This window comes from Rhinolophus ferrumequinum, chromosome 6 (assembly GCF_004115265.2).
Source record: "Rhinolophus ferrumequinum isolate MPI-CBG mRhiFer1 chromosome 6, mRhiFer1_v1.p, whole genome shotgun sequence".
In the NCBI taxonomy this organism is placed as follows: Eukaryota; Metazoa; Chordata; class Mammalia; order Chiroptera; family Rhinolophidae; genus Rhinolophus; species Rhinolophus ferrumequinum.
The window spans coordinates 485,899-507,709 of record NC_046289.1 but is presented as its reverse complement, the minus strand read 5'-3'; the positions used below and the strand labels follow the sequence as shown (position 1 = coordinate 507,709).

At 59.5% G+C, this 21,811-nt stretch overlaps 1 protein-coding gene across 2 annotated transcripts in view; it reads left to right on the top strand.

Annotated features, from left to right (window-relative positions):
• Positions 1–21,811, top strand: part of PACS2 (phosphofurin acidic cluster sorting protein 2) — a 50,633-nt gene that overhangs the window by 21,449 nt on the left and 7,373 nt on the right. The window contains exons 2-19 of one of the 2 annotated variants that reach the window (XM_033107673.1): positions 6,587–6,718; positions 7,596–7,683; positions 9,744–9,833; positions 10,958–11,083; positions 11,849–12,011; positions 12,543–12,616; positions 12,862–12,918; positions 14,019–14,078; positions 16,226–16,383; positions 17,589–17,679; positions 17,966–18,040; positions 18,550–18,692; positions 19,181–19,313; positions 19,470–19,574; positions 19,651–19,757; positions 20,104–20,258; positions 20,839–20,949; positions 21,279–21,387. In XM_033107673.1, coding sequence (XP_032963564.1) covers positions 6,587–6,718; positions 7,596–7,683; positions 9,744–9,833; positions 10,958–11,083; positions 11,849–12,011; positions 12,543–12,616; positions 12,862–12,918; positions 14,019–14,078; positions 16,226–16,383; positions 17,589–17,679; positions 17,966–18,040; positions 18,550–18,692; positions 19,181–19,313; positions 19,470–19,574; positions 19,651–19,757; positions 20,104–20,258; positions 20,839–20,949; positions 21,279–21,387 — 1,977 coding nt within the window. Of the gene's footprint in view, positions 1–6,586; positions 6,719–7,595; positions 7,684–9,743; positions 9,834–10,957; positions 11,084–11,848; positions 12,012–12,542; positions 12,617–12,861; positions 12,943–14,018; positions 14,079–16,225; positions 16,384–17,588; positions 17,680–17,965; positions 18,041–18,549; positions 18,693–19,180; positions 19,314–19,469; positions 19,575–19,650; positions 19,758–20,103; positions 20,259–20,838; positions 20,950–21,278; positions 21,388–21,811 lie in introns of both variants that reach the window. The other variant, XM_033107672.1, reaches the window with a different exon arrangement.

Sequence of the window (21,811 nt, the reverse complement as noted above, 5' to 3'; positions counted from 1 at the left end):
GTCCAACAGGCTATGGACAGGCAGTCCACAGGAAGTGCCCAGGGCCAGTGCACACCTGGACAGGGGCACAGCCTCCTACAGAGGAAGCCACAGGGGAGTCACGTCAGACCCCCAGATCTAATGACGCTGTTCGTTTGCATGTCAGCGAGTGTTACGGGCACAGTTGGGCCCCCTCCCCCCCAAGTTCACATGTTGAATCCTTAACTCTCCTAGTGCCTCGGGAAATGTGACTGCATTTAGAGACGGAGCCTTGAAAGATGTGATTGAGTGACAGTTAGGTCCTTACGGTGGGCCCTGACGCAGTATGACTGGTGTCCTAAGAGGTTTGGACAGAGGCAGACACCAGGGGTCCCGTGCAGAGGGACGGCCGTGTGAAGCGGCAGTGGGAGGGCAGCCATCAGCAGGCCGAGGCCTGGAGCATCCTTCTGACCAGAAGAAGCCAACCTTGCTGGCATCGCGATCTCAGACTTCCAGCCTCAGAACTATGAGAAATGACGGACTTGTGTAAGCTGCTGTCTATGGCGTTTGTTAAGGCGCCCGAGGACACTGACATTGTGACGTGTGGGACTCAAACGGGCCAACAGGAGTCACACTAACCCCACGACTTGGGAGAGCAGTGTGGTGGGCCCCAGACGGGTTCCCAGTGTGCAGGGTGCAGGCTCAGCCACCCCACTCAGCTGGGTGATGCCAGGAAGCTCCCACACAGCCCATAGCAGGTTAGTACATGTGGGTTACCCACGGTCAACCAAGGTCCGGAATTTTAAGTAGACGCTTCCAGAAGTAAAATGGTTCATAGGCTGTCAGTTGTGCGCCATTCTGAGCAGTGTGGTGAATCTCCAGCATCCCGCTCCGTCCTCCCAGGATGTGACTCATCCCTGTGTCCTACGTCTGCACATGGTACCCCCCCCCCACTTGTCACAGAGGAGCTGGCGTAGTCACTGGATTGGCTGTCAGTATCGCAGGGCCCATGTGCAGGTCACCCTGATTGTACTTGACTGTGGCCGGAAGGGCAGGAGCAGTGATGCTGGCAGTAAACTGGACACACTGAAGAGAAGCCATGAGCGCAGCACAGTAAGATATTCTGAGAGCGAGACTGCGTTCACATAACTTTTATTACTGTTAGAATTGTTCTGCTTTATTGTCATTGATCTCTTCCTCTCCCTAATTTATAAATTATCATGTATATAAAGGAAAAACCACAGGATATATCGGGTTTGGTACTATCTGCGGTTTCAGGCATCCACTAGGGGTCTTGGAAGGTGTTCACTGCGGCTCAGGAGGGGGGAGCAAGTATCAACTACACTCAGTAAGTGCACAGCAGCCAGGGGTTTGCACATTTGCTGTGTGACCTGGCGTCCCCAGCTGTCTGAAAGAAACGAGATGTTGGTGCCAAGGGCAGTTGCAGAGGCACACGCAGGGTGGCCCTAGCCACATGATCAAAGAAACAACACTGCCATGTACATGCGTGTGTAGGGCAACCATGGCGAGCCGGCAGCTGAGTGTGCAGCCCACGTTTCTATAACAGGCAGGAAACAGGGCTGCCCCCTGGTGCTGCCTCGTGTAACTGCAGAGGTCTGTGCTCCAGGGCTGGGCCGGGGCTCTGCCATCCTCGACACATGGCTTCTGCCTGTGTCCGACCTGACTGCCTAGTTCCTGCCATTGTGGCCAGAGGGGAGACAACCAGCAAGGTGCTGCCCAGGACGTGATGGCCATCACCTCTGCTCAGGGGCCGCCCTGGCCTGCTCAGTGCCTGGGAACAGGACCGAGGTCTGGCTTGGATGCCGAATGACACCCAGCTACCAATGGAGGGTAGGGAGACCGAAGTTTAGGGACAGCTGACAGTGTCCTGGAAGGAGACCCTCTTCCAGATGGTGGTTCCTCAGAGAGAAAGGAGGGAGGGTGAGGAGAGCGTACGCGGGTTTCTCTGGTTCTGGTCTTCTTTAAAAAGATCAGAAGTTAATTCTTATTGGTGGATATGTGGGGTTTGTGGCATCACTCTCTAATTTTTCTAGCCAAACACTTCTGTTTTAGAAAACAAAGCAGAATCCTGTTCCTTCAGGTGAGGTATCACCTGCCCTGAGCAGATGGGGGAGGGAGAGGCCCAGGTGTGGAGGGGTCCCCCCTGTATGGAAGCTGTGCAGAGCTTGTACCTCACACTGACTGCGATTAAAACACTGGCTTCCTTCCCGTTACTACTGATCTGGTCCGATAGCAGCCTGTTCTATGGAACAACATCCCCAGGTTAGTGATGAGTCACGGTTTGTGGGTTTTGAATGTACTTGCTCGTGATTTCCTTGACGGCCAAGTATAAAATACTGGCTACAATCCAGCCCTCAGGCCTTTGTCTCAGAACAGTATTGGCGAGAAAACAAACACCTTTGTTCTGTTGGTGTGGGTCAGTTTCTGTATGCAAATGATTCTTCTTATGCTTTTAATGTTTGCACAAATAGCATCAGCTTGAACATCTCTTAGGGGGAAAAAAGAAGGAAAATCATAGCGGCTGTGGGTGTCCATAGTCAAGGGAGATGTGCCTCCAAAGTGGGAGCTGTCCCGCATGTGGGCCCCTCGGGGCTGAGAGGAGGAGCCCCTCTGCACCACTAAAAGCTGGCCTCTCGTGACCTCTGAGCTCCTGTGACAAGGACACGTCCGAGGGGAGTGCCACTGTGCTACTAGCCAGAACCATCTCCACGCTGTGGACGGCACGCGCTAGACGCACCCGCCTTCCCAGTCAAACACGCTAAGGGATGGAAACTAGAAATAGAGGTTGAGTAGTTCCCGGAAGCCAGAGCTCCAGACCCTGAGACCCCCACCCCCAAATGTGTGTCAGGGACCCATTTGTAACTGGTTTAGTGGAAGTAGGGTGTAAATCAGGCCCATTGTTTCAACTAGCTGATGTGTCCCTTAGGTCCTGTGGTGTCTTTAATGTTTGAAAATTTGCTTTTTAAAGTTTGCCTACTGTGCAATTCAACACGGTCCGGCTGTGTGTACAGCTCTGACCCGAGTCCTGTCACCCCTCCGTCAGGCTCAGAACACTGGCCAGTTCCCCCAGGCCAGGCCCCTTGCGGCCCCATGGCCGTCACCAATCCTGTCCGCCAAGGGGTCTCCGTCCTGCTCTGGCCCACAACCACGGCACGCGAAGACGCGGGCGCCATCTGCCCGCCCCAGCTTCTCTGTGTCGCGCCTCCCTGGGCCGGTGCGTATGCAGAGGCTTCCCATCTCCTGTGCCCGTCGCCCTGCAGCGCGCTGGCCGACGGATGGTTCTGAGGGACTTGCAGGTCCGTCCCGGTTTGCGGTCATGAACATCTGCTGTGACGCGACGCGTTCCCTGGGGAGGTCTGTGCAGGGGCTGTGCCCAGGGAGCCTGTGTCTGACCCGGGTCCCAGCGGCAGGTACCGTGGCGCCTCCCTGTGCGCCGAAGGCCTTGGCCTTGCTGTGGCGCTCGCTGTCCGTGTGGCTCCCCCGCGTTTGCGTCCTCGCCAGTAAAGGCGGGCCCGTGTTGCAGTGCTGCTTTACTGACCTGGCCTTGTGGGTGACGTGTCTGTCCACATCTTTTGCCCATTGTTAGTTGGGTTGTTGAGTTTGAGGAGTTGTTTATGTATTGTGGATAAAGCTCTTTGTCAAACGTGATTTGCAAATATTTTCTCCCTCTCAGCGTATCTTTCCATTCTTAACGGTGTTTTCCACAAAGCAAAGTTTTAAGTTTTGATGAAGTCAGTTTATCACACTTTGCTCTCCTGCTCTGTTAACGCACGTGCCTTCCCTTTTGTTGGCACCACACCGTGGTGATCACTGTGGGTTCACAGGAAGTCTCCATGGCAGGTAGAGGCAGGGCCCAACGTACCTCATTCTCCTTTTCCCAGTTATTTTGATTGTTCTGGTTCCTTTGCTTTTCCGTATCAATTTTAAAATCAGGTAATTGATACCAGAAAAAAGGCCTGCTGTGGCCTCCTTGGAATTGCCTTAAATCTGCAGGTCCGCTGTGGGGCATGGTGCCCCTGTGTTTAGGTCCTGGATCCCTAGCATCGGCTGTCGGGAGTTTTCAGCACACAGACCCTGCATTTGTTTTGTTAGATTTGGATATTTACTTTTGGTTTTGGAGCCACTGTAAATGGACATTTTTAAAAATTGACTTCCAGCGACTGCTTTTTATGTATTGGACTTGTATGACATGATCTTGCTAAGCTCACAGGTTCTGGGTGCTGGTTTTCACATTTTTCTACATTCCTGGGGATCGACTACGTGAATGCGCAGGCTGTCTGCAAACAAGGAGAGTCTGTTCTCTCCAACCATCTCCTTTTATTTTCTTTTCTTGTCTTATTGCACTGGGCAGGCCGCAGCGCCATGCAGAGGCAGTGGTCAGAGGGCATGGCTTTGCCTGTCTCCAGTCGTAAGGGCCAGTCATCCATCGCTGGCTTTCTAGCTCCATGTCAGCTGGGGCCTTTGGACGTGCTCTTTGTCAGGTTGAGGAAGTTCCCATCCATCCCTACTTCCCCAAGAGTTCTTAATCACAAATGGACATTGAATTTTGTCAGAAGTTTTTCTGGGTCAGTTGAGATGTCATGGTTTTCCTCAGTAGGCCTGTTGCGGCGAATGATTTTCAAGTGTTGAAGCAGACTTGCACTCCTGGACAAGCCCCACTTGCTCGTGCCATGGTATGCGTCACTCCTTTTGTATGTGGCTGAATTCAGTTTGGTCGAAGATTTAAAAATCTATGTTCATGAAGGAATACTGGTCTGTAGTTTTCTCTTTTGTATGTTTTTTCTTGTGTTGCTGTCAGAGTCATTGCTAACCTCATAAAATGAATTGAAGTATTCCTTCCTCTTCTGTTTTCTGGAAGATCTTATATAGAATTGGTATTACATCGTCCATTTGCCTGGAGTTTTCTCCTTCAGAAGGCTTTTAACTGTTAATTCAAGCTCCTTAATGCATTAGGCTGTTCAGATGGTCTGTTCGTCTCGGTGAGTCCAGGTGGATTTCTGCCCTTCGTCCAGGCTCTCAGATCGATGTCTGTCCTGACCACTCGCGTTGAGTTAGCTCTGTGCTGATGGCCTTCTATTCCTGATACTGGTCATCTTTTCCTTCTCTCTTTTAATTTTTTGTCTGGCTGGAGGTTTTACCATGGTATTGATCTTCCGAAAGAACCAACTTTGGGTTTGGCTTCCTCTGTTCTTTCTCTGACTTCACTTTGGGTTTAACACGCTCTCCTTCTCCTCGTGTCTTACAGGGTGTCCTTGACACCGTCCTTCTTTTCCAGTGTGAGCTTTTGGCGCTGTGGCACCTTCTGGCAGTGTTTAGCGGCGTGACACATGTCTTTGCACTTTCGTTCCCCATGAAGTATTTCTGGTTTCCGTCGACACTTCCTCTGGCTGGTAGGTCATTTAGGGGATGCTGTTTATTTTCCCAGGTAGTTGGTGTTCCCCAGCTACCTTTCTAGCACTGAGTTCTAGTTAACGCCATTTTGATCAGAGAACACACTTTATGTGATTTCAGTTCTTTAAACTCATTCACATTGTTTTATGGCCCAGGCTGTGGCCCGGCTTGGTGAATATTAACTCATTTAATCTGCCTTCACCGACTTTTATCCATGCAAGTTTGTTTGTTCAATGAGGCAGAGCCTGAGGAATCAGAGCGGCCCAGTGGGTGGAGGGGCCAGACTGGGAGCTGTGAGGGGGCGCCGTGCTGTGTGAGGTGTCAGCCCCCCCCCATGGCACTCCAACTTGGAGCTGTCCCTGCCTTCAAATCAGGGTGTCACAGCCTGGGGAAGGTCTGTCTCCTGGCTCCTTTGGGCTCAGTGGAATGCAGACAACATTGGGTTTCAATTTATAAAGGTGACTGTGTGACCATGCAGAGCGGTCAGTGCTATTGAAAGAAAAGTTTAACGTCACTTACAGTGCTTGGGGAACAAGAGGTACGCCATGCCACACAGGGCCTTGGGGGGAAGCACCAGGGACTGTCCGGAGGCAGAGGCCAGACCAACCTTTTTTATGGGGGCTTCCATGGAAAGGCATGGCTTGGCAAATAGCTTAGGACCAACGGCCCCTCGGGCACAAGGGCTGTCCCTAGTTGTCTGCTGCCTGTTCTGGTGTTTAGGGCAGGGGCTGGTGTCTTGGTGTTGAGGACTGGATAAGGAGGGGGTTCAGGTGTGGGCTCTGGATCCAGGGAAGACGGGCAACTTTGGCCACGGAACAGCAGTGAGTCTCGGCTCTGCCTGGACAGCGGCGGGTCTCGGCTCTGCCTGGACAGTGGCGGGTCTCGGCTCCGTACCTGGATAGGGTGGGTCTCAGCTCTGCCTGGACAGCAGCGGGTCTCGGCTCTGCCTGGACAGCGGCGGGTCTCAGCTCCGTGCCTGGACAGCAGCTAGTCTCAGCTCTGCCTGGACAGGGTGGGTCTGTCTTGGCTCCATGTGTGGTGGCCAGGCGCTCAGGGGCTCCTGAAGTATGTGGTTCCAAGGTCTGTGATTGCTTGTGCCCAGGCCCTATTCCCAGACCCATGCCCGCCTGCCTCATGCATGGCTCCCTGATGTCTGGATGTAGACGTGTGCGGGGTCTTCCTTCTGACCCACTGTGTCCTCACGCCCCATTCACAGGCACAGAGACAGCAGAGCGCAGTGTCACTTTGATGGCAGTAAACGGCTGTACCATGTGGCCTGGCTGTATCTGGTGTCTGTCCTGCTGCTTGGGGTTTCAATGCGTACCTTGGGGACCGAACAACAACTCAGGTGGGCACGGAAAGTCTGGATTTCCCAAGTGGGACTCCAGCACAGACCTTGGGAGTTCGTCCTGGCCCTTGAACCTATGCTGGTGGACAGTGACATGTTGGATGGCTGTGCAGTCACCCTTACGCAGCCGTGTCACTGTCCTGCGAGCCAGCAGGCTGACGCCTGAGTGGAAGTGAACCAGGGCCTCTGAGACGTGTGACCCTGGCCGGCGGATGCGGGTCTGCACACACTCTCACTCCACCGACCTGGCGCCTCATGGGGCTGCTGCCTCCAGGAAGACCGCTGGCGCAGGGCAGCACATGTGCGCGTGGGCTGTAGGAGGAAGGTTCAGGCCTAGTGGACACGGTGCACATGTGTCCCCCACACTCATCGCCACGAGTCTGTGTGGCTCAGAACGGAGGATGGAGGTGAAAGGTCAAGAAAAGCTCCCTGACCAGAGGGGAGCGTGGGCAGGGCCGGTGGGGTGGGGAGGCCAGTGCCCTCACAGCTGGGGGCGCTGGCACCCTTGGCTGTGGGGGCACCACTGGTCGGCACGCCCTTCTTTTGCCTACTGTCCACAGACCCTCACCGAGCTCCCCCTACGACAGGGAAACCCGCCCTCCAGCACCCTCTGGAGAGGGGCGCCTGGCCGACAGCCTATGGATGCTGAGGGCTGCCTGCCACACAGGGACCATGAGGGTGGCTCCCAGCCTGGATGGGCCTGGGCAAGGGATCCTGGGAGATGTGTTGGCCAGTCTAGAGGGGTGACGGTCGTGCTGGAGGCTGGGGGCTGAGGGCATGTGGTCCAGCGTGACCCAGCTGTAGCCAGGGCCTTCCTGGGGTACAAGGAGGCGTGGGAGGGTGCAGTCATGCTGAGCCGAGTCTGTGCCCTTTGCAGATTGTGCAGCCTGACCTTGAAGAAGCTGGTGGTCTTCAAGGAGCTGGAGAAAGAACCCATCTCAGTGGTGATTGCCGTGAAGATGCAGGTGAGGCTCTCTCTCTGCCACTGTCTTGGGGCCACGCAGGACGGCTGTACTGCCCAGGAGACGACAGGGCACGACCACACCAATAGGCAGCCCCACATCTGTGCAGGTGGCTGGGGGCCGAGTGCGTCCAGGGAGCGGGAGGGCCTCTCCCGGGCAGTTGGCTTGGAAGACAGTCCTGATGCTTTGGCAGCGTTGGAAGCCCCCTGGGTGCAGTGCCATCCCCTGTGGGGCAGGGAGCTAGCCCAGCGTTCTGGAAGGTGGAGGAAAGCGAGTGCTGAGCTCACCTGCGGATGGGCCTTCCCGGGGCAGAAGTGCGGACCCTCCCTGCGCTGCACACACGCCCCCCGCACGTGCGCCCGTCACCCACGAGCCCTGACCCAGGGCCTCGTGTCTGTGCGCTAGTGCTCCCCCAGCTTCGCAGCCCCCTTTGTCTGGTTTGAACAGGTCACTGTGTCAGGAGGGCCGGACCCTCAGCACTGCCTTCGCCCGGCAGCCAAGGAGGCAGGGGCCCCGTCGGCCGTCTGGGCTATTGTGGCCTTTTCAGGGGCTCCTGGGTTCCAGGTCCACTGCCCAGGATGGGAGGTGGCTCTCAGCCCTGGGCTGCCCAGATAGTGCATCCTGTGGCCCTTGGCGGCCATCCCCCCACAGGTGTGGGAGCGTGTAGGATCCACCTCTCCCCGCTGTCCCCCAGCACCGGCCCACAGCCTCCTCTAAGTGTGGGAATGCCCTTGGCGGGGCCCCCACAGCTGACCTACAGCAGGTACCGGTGCCTCTCCTCGTGCCTCACACCCCACCCAGGCCCAGCCTGCTGGGGCCCACGTCTGTGGCCCCATGTGAGTGCTCGGGACTGGCCCGTGGGTCACCAGGGCTTCCTGGCCTGACCTGCAGGAGCTGCTCAAAGACCTGGGGCCATGGAGCTTGGCTCACCTCCGAACTGAAAGCTGGCGTCTGAGGAGGCAGAGGCCCGTCCACTTTTGTAGGCAGTTGCCGCCACCTGGAAACATTACTTTTAAATAAAGTTCTGAAGAAATTCTATCCTTGCTGGAGGTGCTGTTGCGAGTCCTCAGCGTCCCAGCAGGCCGTGCAGAGCTGTGTGCTAGGCCGCAGGAAGCTGCCCACGGCTGGGCTCTGGGCCTGAGCCCCTTCCTCCAGCTGCCCATTTCCCAGACCCCTCGTGACCAAGCCTGAGCATCCAGGATCAGGGTCCGAGGCACTGGGAGCCGCCCTGCCTCTCCAGCTCCCCCACTGACTGGCTGCTTGCCCACCCCCACGATGCTCAGCTCCTTCCGGCTTCCCTTTGGGCATCTTCCTGTCTGGGTCACCTGCTGTCTGCCTGCTCTGCACCTGCGTCCGAGGAGCTGGGCCATGCCAACCACCCCACCATGTCCCTCCGCCTGTCCTTGGCCTGCTCCTGTCACCTCAGTCCCCACCCAAGCTGAGGTCCTTCTGTTTGAATTCTCAGAGGAAGCAATCTTGCTGGCCTTTCTCACTGACCCAAGCCTGCGCTGTGCTGGGTGCCCGCCTGGCCTGGGCATGGCTTTGTACACGTGGCTCACACCCCACTCACCACAGCCGTTCAGTGACGACTTCCTGCCAGCCTGCAGGCTCGTTGGCATGCAGCACATTTGTTCCCATGCGTCCATGTGTTTCTCGGGTCTGTTTGTAGGCCCTCTGGTGCCCCATCCTGTGACACCGCCGCCACGTTTTCATTGGTGACTCTTGCAGGGTGGTCACGCCCCACCGTCCTGCGTTTTCAGAACTGCCTGGCATCTCACCCAGCTCTTCCCAGTGTCCAGTCGCCCTGCACCCTTGGCTGCATTTCTTGGTGGCTGCAGTAAATTTACAGTGACTGTTCTAAGTGTCTCAGTCCTTAGGCAGATTCCTAGAAGAGGATTCAGTGGTTCAAAGGCGTGGACGTCTTTAGGGCTCTCGATAAATCTGTCGAGCTGCCCTCGGGACCTGTGCCCCCACGCTGTGGCTCCTCATCCTGAGAGTTTGAATAGAACTGAGGGGACGTCTAGCTGGTGTCACGTGAATGGCACGCTGTCTTACTCTCCCAGGGCTCCAAGCGCGTCCTGCGGTCCCATGAGATCGTGCTGCCCCCCAGTGGACAAGTGGAGACCGACCTGGCCCTGACCTTCTCACTGCAGGTGGGCTCTCCTCAATGTCACCCGCCCCACGGTTTACTCTGAAACATTAGACAGTGCGCGTGGCTTTATAACAGGTGGAGTTTTTTCATCCCCGTTCCATGATAAAGAGAGAGCAGTGAGGCTGGAAACTCAAATTACCGAGTTTCAGTCTTTCCATTCTCATGTTGGGAAGAGATGGGGAAGGGACATGGAGACGCGTAGTATTAGCTCAGACCCCTTCAAAGTATTTCTGGGGGCGGGCAGTGGATGTGGGCTTAGTTTAGACCGGGACACACACCCCCAGAATGAAGCAGACAACATCCCCTGGACTCTGTCCACCCAGATCAGCCCCAAACTGACCAAAGGGCAGCTTGTCCTGCCTTTGTTTCTGTTCTCGTGGTTGTTTTAAGATCCGTGTTATTTGGATTCAGCAGACATACTTTCTCCTTGCCTAACACGTGCTTTAAACGTTCAAACTGTGTTTAGTGTCAGTCCATTTCAAACCCACAAAACCCGTTTCTCCTTGTAAGTGGGTAAGACAGGTGTGGTCTAGTGGATACAGGAGAGCTCTGCCGGGTCCTGCCTCCCGCCCTCCCCCAAAGCCACTTCCCCCGACCCTCGCAGCCCCCTGCTGCCTGGCTTTGTGGGGGGGAGGGCAGGGGGACACGTGGGTGGCACCCTGACCCCAGCTCTGTCCCACCACAGCGCGTCTGGGGCTTGTGGGGATGTTTTTCTTTTTGTGGGGGTCAGGTTTATTGGAGTATAATTTACAAAACGTACAATTCCTTCTTTTTGAATATATGGTTCTGTGAGTTTTAAGAAATGGGCACAAGTGTGTAACCACCATCGCAGCCCGGTCTTCAGGTGGAACTCCAGGTGTATGACCACTCCATTGCCCCAACTGCAACATTGGTTTTCACTTGTGAACTTGGAGAAGAACCTGTGGACACCTTCGTGCACACAGCTCTGTGACCCTCAAAGCCCTGCCACACCCCCCAGTGGCCCCGACCAGCCCCGGGTGCATAGCCACCTGACACCTTCGGCAAACCGCATGTTGCCTGTCGGTGGCTTTTAGTGTTGACTGGGGCCAATGAGCCGGTGAGGACCCAGTGGGCGGCCTGTGTGACAGCACCCCTCCCCCGCAGTACCCTCACTTCCTGAAGAGGGACGGTAACAGGCTGCAGGTCATGCTGCAGCGGAGGAAGCGGTACAAGAACCGGACCATCCTGGGCTACAAGACGCTGGCGGCGGGCGCCATCAACATGGCCGAGGTGAGGCAGCCGGGCGGCCCCGTGGCCCTAGCACCACCTTCTCAGCTGGGATCTGAAGGGATGGCTGCCCTTCGGCTGAGGGTAGCTTTTGGCCTGGACTCGGTGTGACCTGTCCAGCAGGACAGGGCTGCAGACGGCACCAGGGATGCCCGGGAGGGTGGTGCATGTGCTCAGGGTGGGTCAGTAACATGAAGTTGAAGTCCCCTGGTGAGGAAACGATGGGAAGTGTGTGAGAACAGAACCAACCCTAACCACCTGTCCTGGAGGGCCTAGTGGTCCCCAGCTCCAGAGCTCTGGCTCTCCAGGACTTTGGAAGCAGCAGGCTGGGCCCAGGGGCGGGCAGCAAGGGCACGTTGGGGTCCCTGTGCTTCGGGGCCTTCACGGTCATGGAGCTGTGTTCAGGGCGTCAGGGACGTGGAGCTGTGGGTAACCACCTGGCGTGGGGCAGGGCAGGGCCACGGGCAGGTGGCCAGTCTCCGTGGTCCTCACAGACATGTGGTCATATCCTGTGGGCTAGTGGTCATGTCTGGGAGCTGCTGTCTTCACATAGTTCGCTGCAGCTGTGGCCCCCGGGCAGGCGGGCAACCTCTAGTCTCCGGAGCTGAGCCGGGCGCTGCCCCCCCAGGCTGGCCCAGTGTTCTCCCCCTGGCCCGTCCACCTGGCTCCCGTATCCTCTGGCCCTGTGTCCCTGTCTCCTGCCCGTGGCGTCCCCCACCCACACGTCCTGCCCTGGTCCATTCTGGAATGTGCCACCCCCTCCCCCAGGTGATGCAACGCCCCCCCGAGGGCGGCCAGGTACTGAGCCTCTGCAGCAGCGTCAAGGACGCCTCTGCCAAGGTAGCCGAGATCTGCATCTTCTCCCTGTCCAGCCAGCCCATCGACCACGAGGACAGTGCCATGCAGGCTGGGCCCAAGGCCAAGTCCACGGGTGAGTGCCCCTGCCTCTGTGCCACCTGGCCACCATCCTGCAAGTTTGAGATGTCAGAGGTGGTGGTTGTGTGGGGTTTGGGTTGCCTTGGTGGCCCCGAGGTCAGAGCAGAGGTCCTTGTGCTGTTGTGGGGACTTGGCTGTGGGGCGTCCCAGCCCTGCCCTCGGCATCCATGACGTCGGCAATAAGTGGAGGTTGTGGGATGGATCGTGGTGCCTCCCGGGTCTGGGTACAGGGCCTAGCATGGGCTGTCACCGTCACAGGTGGGGTCACTGTCCCTGTGAGATGAAGGGGGACCGGCAGGGTCCCAGTCGAACACAAGATCCAGGCTGAAATGCATGCTGTGCTGGGCGGGAAGGGCTGTGGGGGCCGCCATGGGTGCGGTGGGGCCTGAGGTGGTGCAGAGTGCGGCCCCCTCCCCCACTGCCGCCTGCACCCCACGCATCTGGGCCGTCCTTGGGTTGCTGCCCCGTTGCCAGGATGCCGGGGGGAATCTCAAGGCGCTGCCCCTTCCGTGTGCCCACCCCGCAGATAACTATTCTGAGGAGGAGTACGAGAGCTTGTCCTCTGAGCAGGAGGCCAGCGACGACGCCGCGCCAGGGCAGGTACCTGGGCCGCGCAGGCCAGGACCCCAGAGCCAGCGGCTCCGTCAAGACCCTCCAGATCCGTCACGGGGGGCGGGGGGCTAGGCACCCAGCCCCAAGGGCTGTGCCAGTTTCGTCCCGGGGCTCGGAGTGTGTGGGCAGGGACTCAGGCACAGCCCTTGGGCCCCTGGCCTCCTGCGTGAGCCCCCGGGAGGCCGCCATCCCTGTGGGCGGGGTCCCTGGCCTCAGGTGCCGTGTGTCTGCAGGACCTGGACGAGGATGACTTCGAGGAGGGCAAGCCCAAGAAGCAGCGGCGATCGATAGTAAGAACGACGTCCATGGCCAGGGTCGGTGGAAACTGGTGCTACTAACATTAGGGAAGGGCGGGGCGGGCGCCGGGCGGGGGGGGCGTCGCAGTGGGCATACGCTGAGGGGTGGCCTGCCAGAAGTGCTGTCTCTTCCCCTCAAGACCCCATGCCGTGGCCTGGGAGTAGGGACTGCAAGGCACTCAGGCATTGCAGTGAGAGCTCCCCTGGCAGACGCGAGCCAGGCGGGGCGTCCCCATGCAGACCCCACCTGCTGTCTCAGGCTTGTGGACAAGCTGGGGTGGCTGCCTTCTTGCCCAGGTCACTCCATGAGCATAGCTGGGGGCTTTCCTGTCCCCACTTGTGCCCAGAGGTGCCCTGTGTGAGGCCAGTCCCATCTATGTTCAGCATGCAGCCCCCCTTGGCAGGGCTGGCAGGCTTCTCCAGGAGGAAAGCCTCTGGCAGAGTCCTCAGCTGGCACAGAAGGCCCCCCACTGGGTGCTGGAGCTCCTGGGACAGCTCACAGCTGCTCCCCATGAAGCCATGGCAATGGGTGCCCAGGGCCGCCCTGGTGCTGACGGCCCCAGCACTTCTGTCTGGTGGCACAGTTGCCCCCACGGCTGCAGCAGTTTGAGCCTCAGTCCCAGGGCCTGAGTGTCCCCCCTCTGGAGGGGGAGCCTGGGCCTGCTTTGGCAGGGTCGTTCCCCACACACACACTGTGTCTGAGAGTAGCCGCCTCGCTCCGAGGCTAGTGGCTGGAGCAGAGCCTGTGCAGCCCAGGGTAGCACTGGGGCTTAGATGCAGCTGGGGCTCTGCACTGCACCCTGCCGGGCTGTGTACAGTGCCTGGGGAGGGGCCGGGGACCTAGGCAGGGCGGCAGCCGCGTCTGCCCGGAGGCTTCTGGGAGAACCTTGGAGTCAGCAGACGCTGTCTCTCTGGTTCCTGTGGTGGGTCTTCCCAGCCCGTTTCCGATATGACTTCAGCCGTGGTGGAAAATGCTTGTTGTTAAACTTCCGAGGGTGCCGTTCAGTGTGCATCTCCCTCCCGCGGAGAATGCGCTGGGCGTGTCCTGAGGGAAGCGTCTGGGCTGTGGCTGTGAGTGTCCTGTTGTCCCACAGCAGCAGAACTTCAAGCAGAAAGTCGTGGCGCTGCTACGCAGGTTTAAAGTGTCGGAGGAGGTGAGAGCTACCACGGTCCCCGCGCCCCCTTTCCCCCAACCCCGTTTCGGCCAGGTCCTGCCAGCCCTGTCTCTCCGCCCATCCCTGTCCCCGCCCCGTCTCTGCACCCCCGGGCTTCACCCACAGAGCAGGTGGTGGTGTCCACCCCCAGAGGCACCCCAGGGTCCAGCAGAGACCGCAGGAGACCACCTGCTGTGTTTCTTGAATTTCACCTGGATGAACAGACCAGGAGGAAGGCTGCACTTCTTCCTTGGGGGGTGTGATCACAGGTTTTTGTGGGTTTTTTTATGCATCAACTTTTCATAGCAGTTTTAGGTTCACAGTGACGTCCAGCGGAAAGTGTAGCCATTCTTTACGTCCTCACCTACACACAGCCTGCCCACCGTCAACACACCATGTGTTTTGACATTTCTTCTTTTAGCTTTTTTCTAGTCTTCAAATTTTCTGATGAGTGCGCATAAATAACCCTTATAACCAGAGAGAAAACACCTTCTTTTTTCTTAATGTGGTCAGAGGAAAATTAGTCCCCAGGTTCAGGACCCACCAGGGAGATGTGGAGCTTAAGTATCTGAGCCCAAGTGAGGTCATCACACACGGTCATAACAGCAGGCAGTGATCTGAGCCTCCCGGGTCGGCTGCACATGCACCTCCACGGCTGTGCCCTGGGCAGGGGCGGCGGCCGCCCTCGCAAAGGGCTCCGCACACTCATCCCGGCTTCAAGGCCATTCCTCGCACATCCCCAGCTGACTTTCTGCCGAAATCGACCAGCTAGTCCTAAAACTTAGGTGGGAATAGTATGGACCCAGAAGAAAGACAGCAACCAGAAGAAAGACAACCAACATGAGAAACAATGTTGGCCTCATGCTTTCTAATTTCACAACTTACCTCCAGTCCATGGTAATCAAGACTGTCTGGCAGTCAGTTAAGAGTCCAGAAATAAGTCCTATTTAAGGGAAATCGATTTCAACAGGGATGCTAAGACCATTCCATGGGGGGAAAAACAGGTTTTTTAGCAAATAGAGATGGAACAACTGGATAAATGCAAAAGAATGAAGTTGTCCCGTACCTTGCACCCTGCACAAAACCCAACTCAAAATGAATGAAAGGCCTAAATGTAAGAACCAGAACTATAAACTCAGGAGAAAACACAGGAGTAAATCTCCGCGACCAGGGGTCAGGCAGTGGTTTCTTAGATGTGACACCAAAAGCACACACAGGGCAAGGAAAACCAGATAACTGGGATTAATGAAATGACAGCCCACAAAATAGAACATTTTTGAAAATCACGTATCTGATAACAAGACTTGCATCCAGAATATGTCGAGAACACGTACAACTCAAAAAGACAACCTAGTTAAAAAATTAGCTACTCAGTTAACAGTTAGGCACAGGATCAGACTAGACATTTCCTCCAAAGAAGATACACGAATAGCCAACAAGCCCGGAAAAGATGTGTGGCGTCACTAGTCACCAGGGAAATGCAAACTGGCACCTCAGCGAGGTGCCAGGTGGCTGTGACGACGGGAACGTGGGAGGTGCCGCGCTTTGGAAAACAGTCTGGCGGTCCTGCCGCCCCTCAGGAAGTTAAATGCACAGCTGCCGAACAGCCAGCCATCCTGCTGCCGGGTGTCTGCCTGTGAGAGGTAGAAGCACGTCCACGTGAGGACTGGCAGTCACGGAGGCTTCACTGGAACGGGCCCTTTGTGTCGTGGCACCGGTGGGCAGACACAACAGGATGGCGCTCACGGCCATGGTGCTGAGGGGGAAGCCCAGCACAGGCTGCGTGCTGCGTCACTCCAGTTGTGGGATGTTCTGGAAGACGCCAAGCACAGGGGACAGTCACTTCGGGGTGGCCTGGGGAATGGGGAGGAATTGTAGGGCAAGGGGCCTCTGAGGTGGGGAGGGGCACACAGCGACACACACCTGTCCAGCTTTGCAGTCCAGATGGGCGTCTCCGTGTTGAAGCACGGCTCCATCAGTGGGATCGGGGGGCCTGTGACGGTCCCCGGGGGATCGCCCCAGTGTCTGGGATAACGGCTGGTGGGGCTGCTGGGGGAGGGTGCTCGGTGGCTCTGCCCTCCTGCCTATCCTGCAGGTGTCCCTTCCCCAGCCCAGGGCCAGCCCTCACGTGTCTGGCCTTGTGGTAGGTCCTGGACTCGGAGCAGGACCCTGCAGAGCATGTCCCCGAGGTGGAGGAGGACCTGGACCTGCTGTACGACACACTGGACATGGAGAACCCCAGCGACAGCGGCCCGGACATGGAGGACGATGACAGTGTCCTGAGCACCCCCAAGCCCAAGCTCAGGTGGGGGGCCAGGGCCTGGGCTCGGGGGCTGTGGCTCCTCAGGGTGCCCCAGGGGTCTGAGCTGAGAGGTGGCTCAGGGTGGGAACCAGGCCACGGTCTGGGATGTTCTCTGGGATCCGTTGGGTGCATGGTCAGGGGGAACCAGAGGGGAGGTAGATGGGATCTTGCTGCAAGTGGCTCTGGTGTGGGGGATGGGGCGGTGGGATGTAGGATGGCGGTCGGGGTCCTCCCGGGGTGCTGGCTGGGTCAGGGGTCAGGGGTCCTCCCGGGGTGCTGGCGGGGTCAGGGGTCCTCCCGGGGTGCTGGCGGGGTCAGGGGTCAGGGGTCCTCCCGGGGTGCTGGCGGGGTCAGGGGTCTTCCCGGGGTGCTGGCTGGGTCAGGGGTCAGGGGTCTTGCCGGGTGCTGGTTGGCCGGGGTGTTGTCACGGGGACCAACAAGTATGAGGCCACAAGGCTTCTGTCCATCGGGGAGATGGGTGCTGGCAACCGCAGCGGTGTCCCTGTCACAGACAGGAGGAGGGAGCTGCACTGTTGGTACCTGTCCCCGAGGTGGTTGGTATGGCTAGTGACAGCAGGGATTCCCAGGGAGAGGACAGGGGCAGAAGAGGTGCACAGTTCTGGGGGTGAGGAGTGGCCATCTCAGGGCTCCTGACCCTCCCCTCACGTTTCCATGTCCCCACATGGCTTTGTCACCAGACATTACATGAGTCCCAATCATCATTTCAGCTTGAGCTATCTTCTGAGTGCCTTTGAATCTTGAGTCTCTCCCACCCTCTCCATGTCCCTATTTCCTGGGACAGGACGTTTGGCCGGCTTGGCCAGGGTTGGCCCAGATCTTGCTGATGGTGCTTTGCTTGTGCTGTTCAGCGTGTTCCTGTGCCCCTACAAGCTGGCTGGGGCTCCCAAAGCCCCCACTTGGGTGGTCCTCCAGCAGGATTGTGGGGTGGAGCTGTCACCCTGTGCAGCTGGCCGCCCAGCCCAGTCCTAAGGCCCTGAGCAATGGGGTTTCAGGGACACAGGTCAGGCTGATCTCAGCAGGTGCCAGACGAGAAGGCACCCGGCTTCCCGGGCTTGTTGTCTCTCCCACGCCGTGGTTCTTGAGGGTGGGGGGCCTTCTGATGCTGCTGCTGTGCCATGGGGCAGTGGCTGTGCCTTTGGTGTGGAGAGGGTCCTGGACAGTGATCCCCTCTGTCCCCATGCCCCCAGGCCATACTTCGAGGGCCTGTCACACTCCAGCTCGCAGACAGAGATTGGGAGCGTCCACAGCACCCGGAGCCAGAAGGAGCCTCCGAGTCCGGTGAGTCCAGGACCCCCACCGGGCCCCCCCCACCCTCCTGTCTCAGTCACCCAGGGGTCACTCACACATTGGTGCTGGGCAAGCCCAAAGTTCACGTGCTCTTGGTTTTGTGGTGTGGCTGGGGTCTCCCTGCCTGGTGCCAGGTGACTGGCGTGGGGCAACCCTGAGCCCACGGTCCAGGAAACCCCAGCCAGTGTCTCGGGCCACCCCCCAGCCCAGAACACCCTGCACACAGTTGGATCAGCCTCGGCACGCTTGTCAAACACAGCCCATCTCGTCCATATAGGCCGACGTACCTGAGAAGACACAGGCCCCGGGCGGCAAGCAGCCGAGTGACAGTGTCTCCGACTTGGTGACTCACGTAAGCAGGCAGAGGCCGCGGCCAGTCATTGTTGAAGCACAGACCTACCCACACGCTGCCTTTAGGGGTGTGGCCCGCAGGTGGGGGCTGACACACAGGTGCTCCTGCTCGTACTGCCAGGGACCACCATCAGGGCCCCTGGCCACCCCACCCTGGGGATGCTCAGGGTGGACAGCGGTGTGCTGGGTCACCTGCTGGACAGCGGTGTGCCCTGCTTTGCTGTCAGGCACAGGCCCCATGACACTGGTTCCTGCTGTCCATGTGGGTATCCCGGGCTGTGGGGCAGGTGTTAGATTTGGGGAGGTTTGGTGGGTCTCCCGGTGGCGCCAGGGCCAGGAGCCCTGTGGTGGGAGTCAGGTCAGCTCGGCAGCTCCCCAGGGCCGCGTGCGGGTGTGTCCACAGGCGGGGACCGCCAGCCCCCAGGAGGCCTGAACAATCCCACACACACCGGGAGGAGGCCCAGGCAAGGTGTGCGTTCTGGCCCGGCAGTGTCCTTCCCCTCCCAGCAGGGCACACCCGCCCCAGGGGAGCTGCTGGCACAGCCTGAGGACAGCCCAGAGGCGGAGACCTCTGCCCTGGGTGTGTTCAGTGAGAAGCTGCCGCCCAGTGGGCGTATCACCAAGACCGAGTCTCTCGTCATCCCGTCCAGCAGGTGACAGGCCACCCCGGGTGGAGTGTGGGCCCAGCAGTGCCTGTGGGAGGGAGGCCGACCTGGGAGGGACGCCCGTCAGCAGGTGTGGGCGCCTGTCCTCGCCAGGCCTGTCTGATGGTGAGGAGCATTCTGATTTCGGCGCCACCCTGAGGTCCACATTGGTCCCCACACCTCCACTTGTCACTAACTGCCAGCAAGTCTTCTGGGCCAAAGTGTGGCTGCCGTTGAAGGCGAGGAAGGTCATCATTGGCCCGATCTCGCATTTCCTGACCTGGCCCCATCAGCAGGCACCCCCACGGGCGGTGCCTGTGTGAGGGCCGTCTGCTCCCATAGCGCGTGTCGCCGGTTGAGTCCCGGGGCCAGACCCTGGGAGAGCTGGGCTGCAGCCCCTTCAGGGCACAGGCTCAGGCTCTGCGTAGCCACCCTGGGCGCCCCTCCTCTGGGGCAGGGAGCACGTGGGCCTGCCCCAGCCTGGCCTGTCCCCACAGGACCGAGGGCAAGCTGGCCGGCCGCCGGGGCCGGAGCACATCCCTGAAGGAGCGGCAGGCGGTCCGGCCGCAGAATGAGCGGGCTAACAGCCTGGACAGCGAGCGCTGCCCGGACGCGCGGAGCCAGCTGCAGGTAGGCAGAGCTGCGTCCTCGCGGCTATGACGGCCCCACGGGGCCTTTTGCCTGTGACCTCTGTCCAGAGCTGAGTTCTGCCCACTCTGGGCAGCGGCTGTGGGGGCTGGGGGCACGGCAGCCCTGCCTTCCGTGTGGACGGGTCTGTGTCTGCAGATCCCCAGGAAGACCGTGTACGACCAGCTGAACCACATCCTCGTCTCAGACGACCAGCTGCCAGACAACATCATCCTCGTCAACACGGCCGACTGGCAGGGGCAGGTGGGGCTGGCACCCCCCCAGCGGGGCCGGGTGGGCTGGGGGCGACTGCAGCCCACCGTGCACCCTTGCTTCCCAGTTCCTATCGGACGTCCTGCAGCGGCACACACTGCCCGTGGTGTGCACGTGCTCCGCGGCGGACGTGCAGGCGGCCTTTAGCACCATCGTCTCGCGGATACAGAGATAGTGAGTCCCGCGCCCATGGCGTTGCCACTGGGTGTCTGTCTGTTGGGGTCCCCACTCCCAGCCTTGCCTGTGGCTCCGTCGTGGGGGCTGCCAGTGTATTCCAGATGTGCCGGCCTGCAGGCTCCCACAGTCCCGGATTCTCCTGGATCTGGGGGGGAGACTGGTGGGCGTCCCCACTGTTGGGGGGCCATAAGGGTGGAGAGAGGCCACAGCTGCCCCTCCGTGCGGGACAGGCCCCGATTCAGGGGAGGGGGCCGTGCTCGCTCGGGGCGGAGCAGTGACCACGGTTGTGCCGGGAGGACAGCGCCCTGACACGCCGCGTCCTCTGTCCTGCCGCCCCCCGCAGCTGTAACTGCAACTCGCAGCCCCCGACGCCCGTGAAGATCGCGGTGGCGGGCGCACAGCACTACCTCAGCGCCGTGCTGCGGCTGTTCGTGGAGCAGCTGTCCCACAAGACCCCCGACTGGCTGGGCTACATGCGCTTCCTCGTCATCCCGCTGGGTGAGGCTCGGATCCTGCCTGGACAGACGCCTTGGCAGTGGGCGTGGGACGGGCAGGCCGAGGCCCTCTGCCGCTCTCCATAAGTCAGTGCTCCGTTTGGTTTCTGTTGTCAGAAATGCACCGCGGCTTATAAATCCTTTAAATGACCAAAACCCTGTGTCCCTGAGCTCTGCTCGCTTTGCTTTACACAGTTCGCTCTGTTACAAACGTCTATACCTGTCAGTCTGCTGGGAAGTGACTAGTCTGCAGCGGCAAAGAGCCTCTGGTCTCCCTGCTCCTGCGGGTGCAGGCAGTGGGCGGGGCCGGGGCCGGGCGCAGGCTGTGGGCGGGGCCGGGCGCAGGCTGTGGGCGGGGCCGGGCACAGGCTGTGGGCGGGGCCGGGTGCAGGCAGTGGGCGGGGCCGGGGCCGGGCGCAGGCTGTGGGCGGGGCCGGGCGCAGGCTGTGGGCGGGGCCGGGCACAGGCTGTGGGCGGGGCCGGGTGCAGGCAGTGGGCGGGGCCGGGGCCGGGCGCAGGCTGAGGGCGGGGCCGGGCACAGGCTGTGGGCGGGGCCGCCTGCCTTGACGCTATCCTACCTGTAGGGTCCCACCCTGTGGCCAGGTACCTGGGCTCCGTGGATTACCGCTACAACAACTTCTTCCAGGACCTGGCCTGGAGGGACCTGTTCAACAAGCTGGAGGCCCAGAGCTCTGGTGAGGCCCACACCACCAAGATGAGACCCCCATGTGCCCACCTCTTTGCCAGGCTGTAGCTCTGCATGAGCACATGGAGTGTCCCCACAAGCCACACAACTTGCTGGGGGGCTGGGCTGGGAGACGCAGGGCGGGGCTCTGAGGGAGGGATCTTCAGGATCTGGGGACGCCTTGCTGCCCTTGCCTGGGACCCCGAGAGGGTGGAGGTCAGAGGGCCCCTCAGCCTCCCCAGGGTGGCCACCACTGCTGGACTCTGCTGGGCAGCCTCAGGGAAGTAGATGTGGACTGGGGCCCAGCTCGGACCTCACGCCGCTGGGCTTCTCGTGCAGTGCAGGACACGCCAGACATCGTGTCCAGAATCACGCAGTACATCGCAGGGGCCAACTGCGCCCACCAGCTGCCCATCGCAGAGGCCATGCTGACCTACAAGCAGAAGAGGTACCTGGCTGGGCCCTGGCCAGGGCTAGGTGCAGGGGCTGTAAGAGAGCACCCAGGCCCATGCTGCAGACGCAGACCGCCTGTGGCCACCGTCCCTCTGCGTGCCTCCCTCCCACCGCTGATCTCAGCCCAGCCGGCCTGTGTCCCAGCTCATTGGGTGGCACATTAGGGGCTCCAAGAATGGCCATCAGGGACAAACCCGGTGGGCCAGGGGGTGGGACCGGAGCTGGGCTTGGAGTTAAGGCTGTGTCCTGGTCCTTGACCACAGGACCCCTCACTGGCCCCAGATGGGAGTTAAAGTAAGCTGGTCATATTATCGCTCTATTTCTGTATGTGTTGCCGTTCCCCGTAGTGAAAGTTAAAAGAGCAGCTGTCATGTGCCCAGCCTCTAGCAGTGACCTGCTCATTTGAATCCAGGCACACG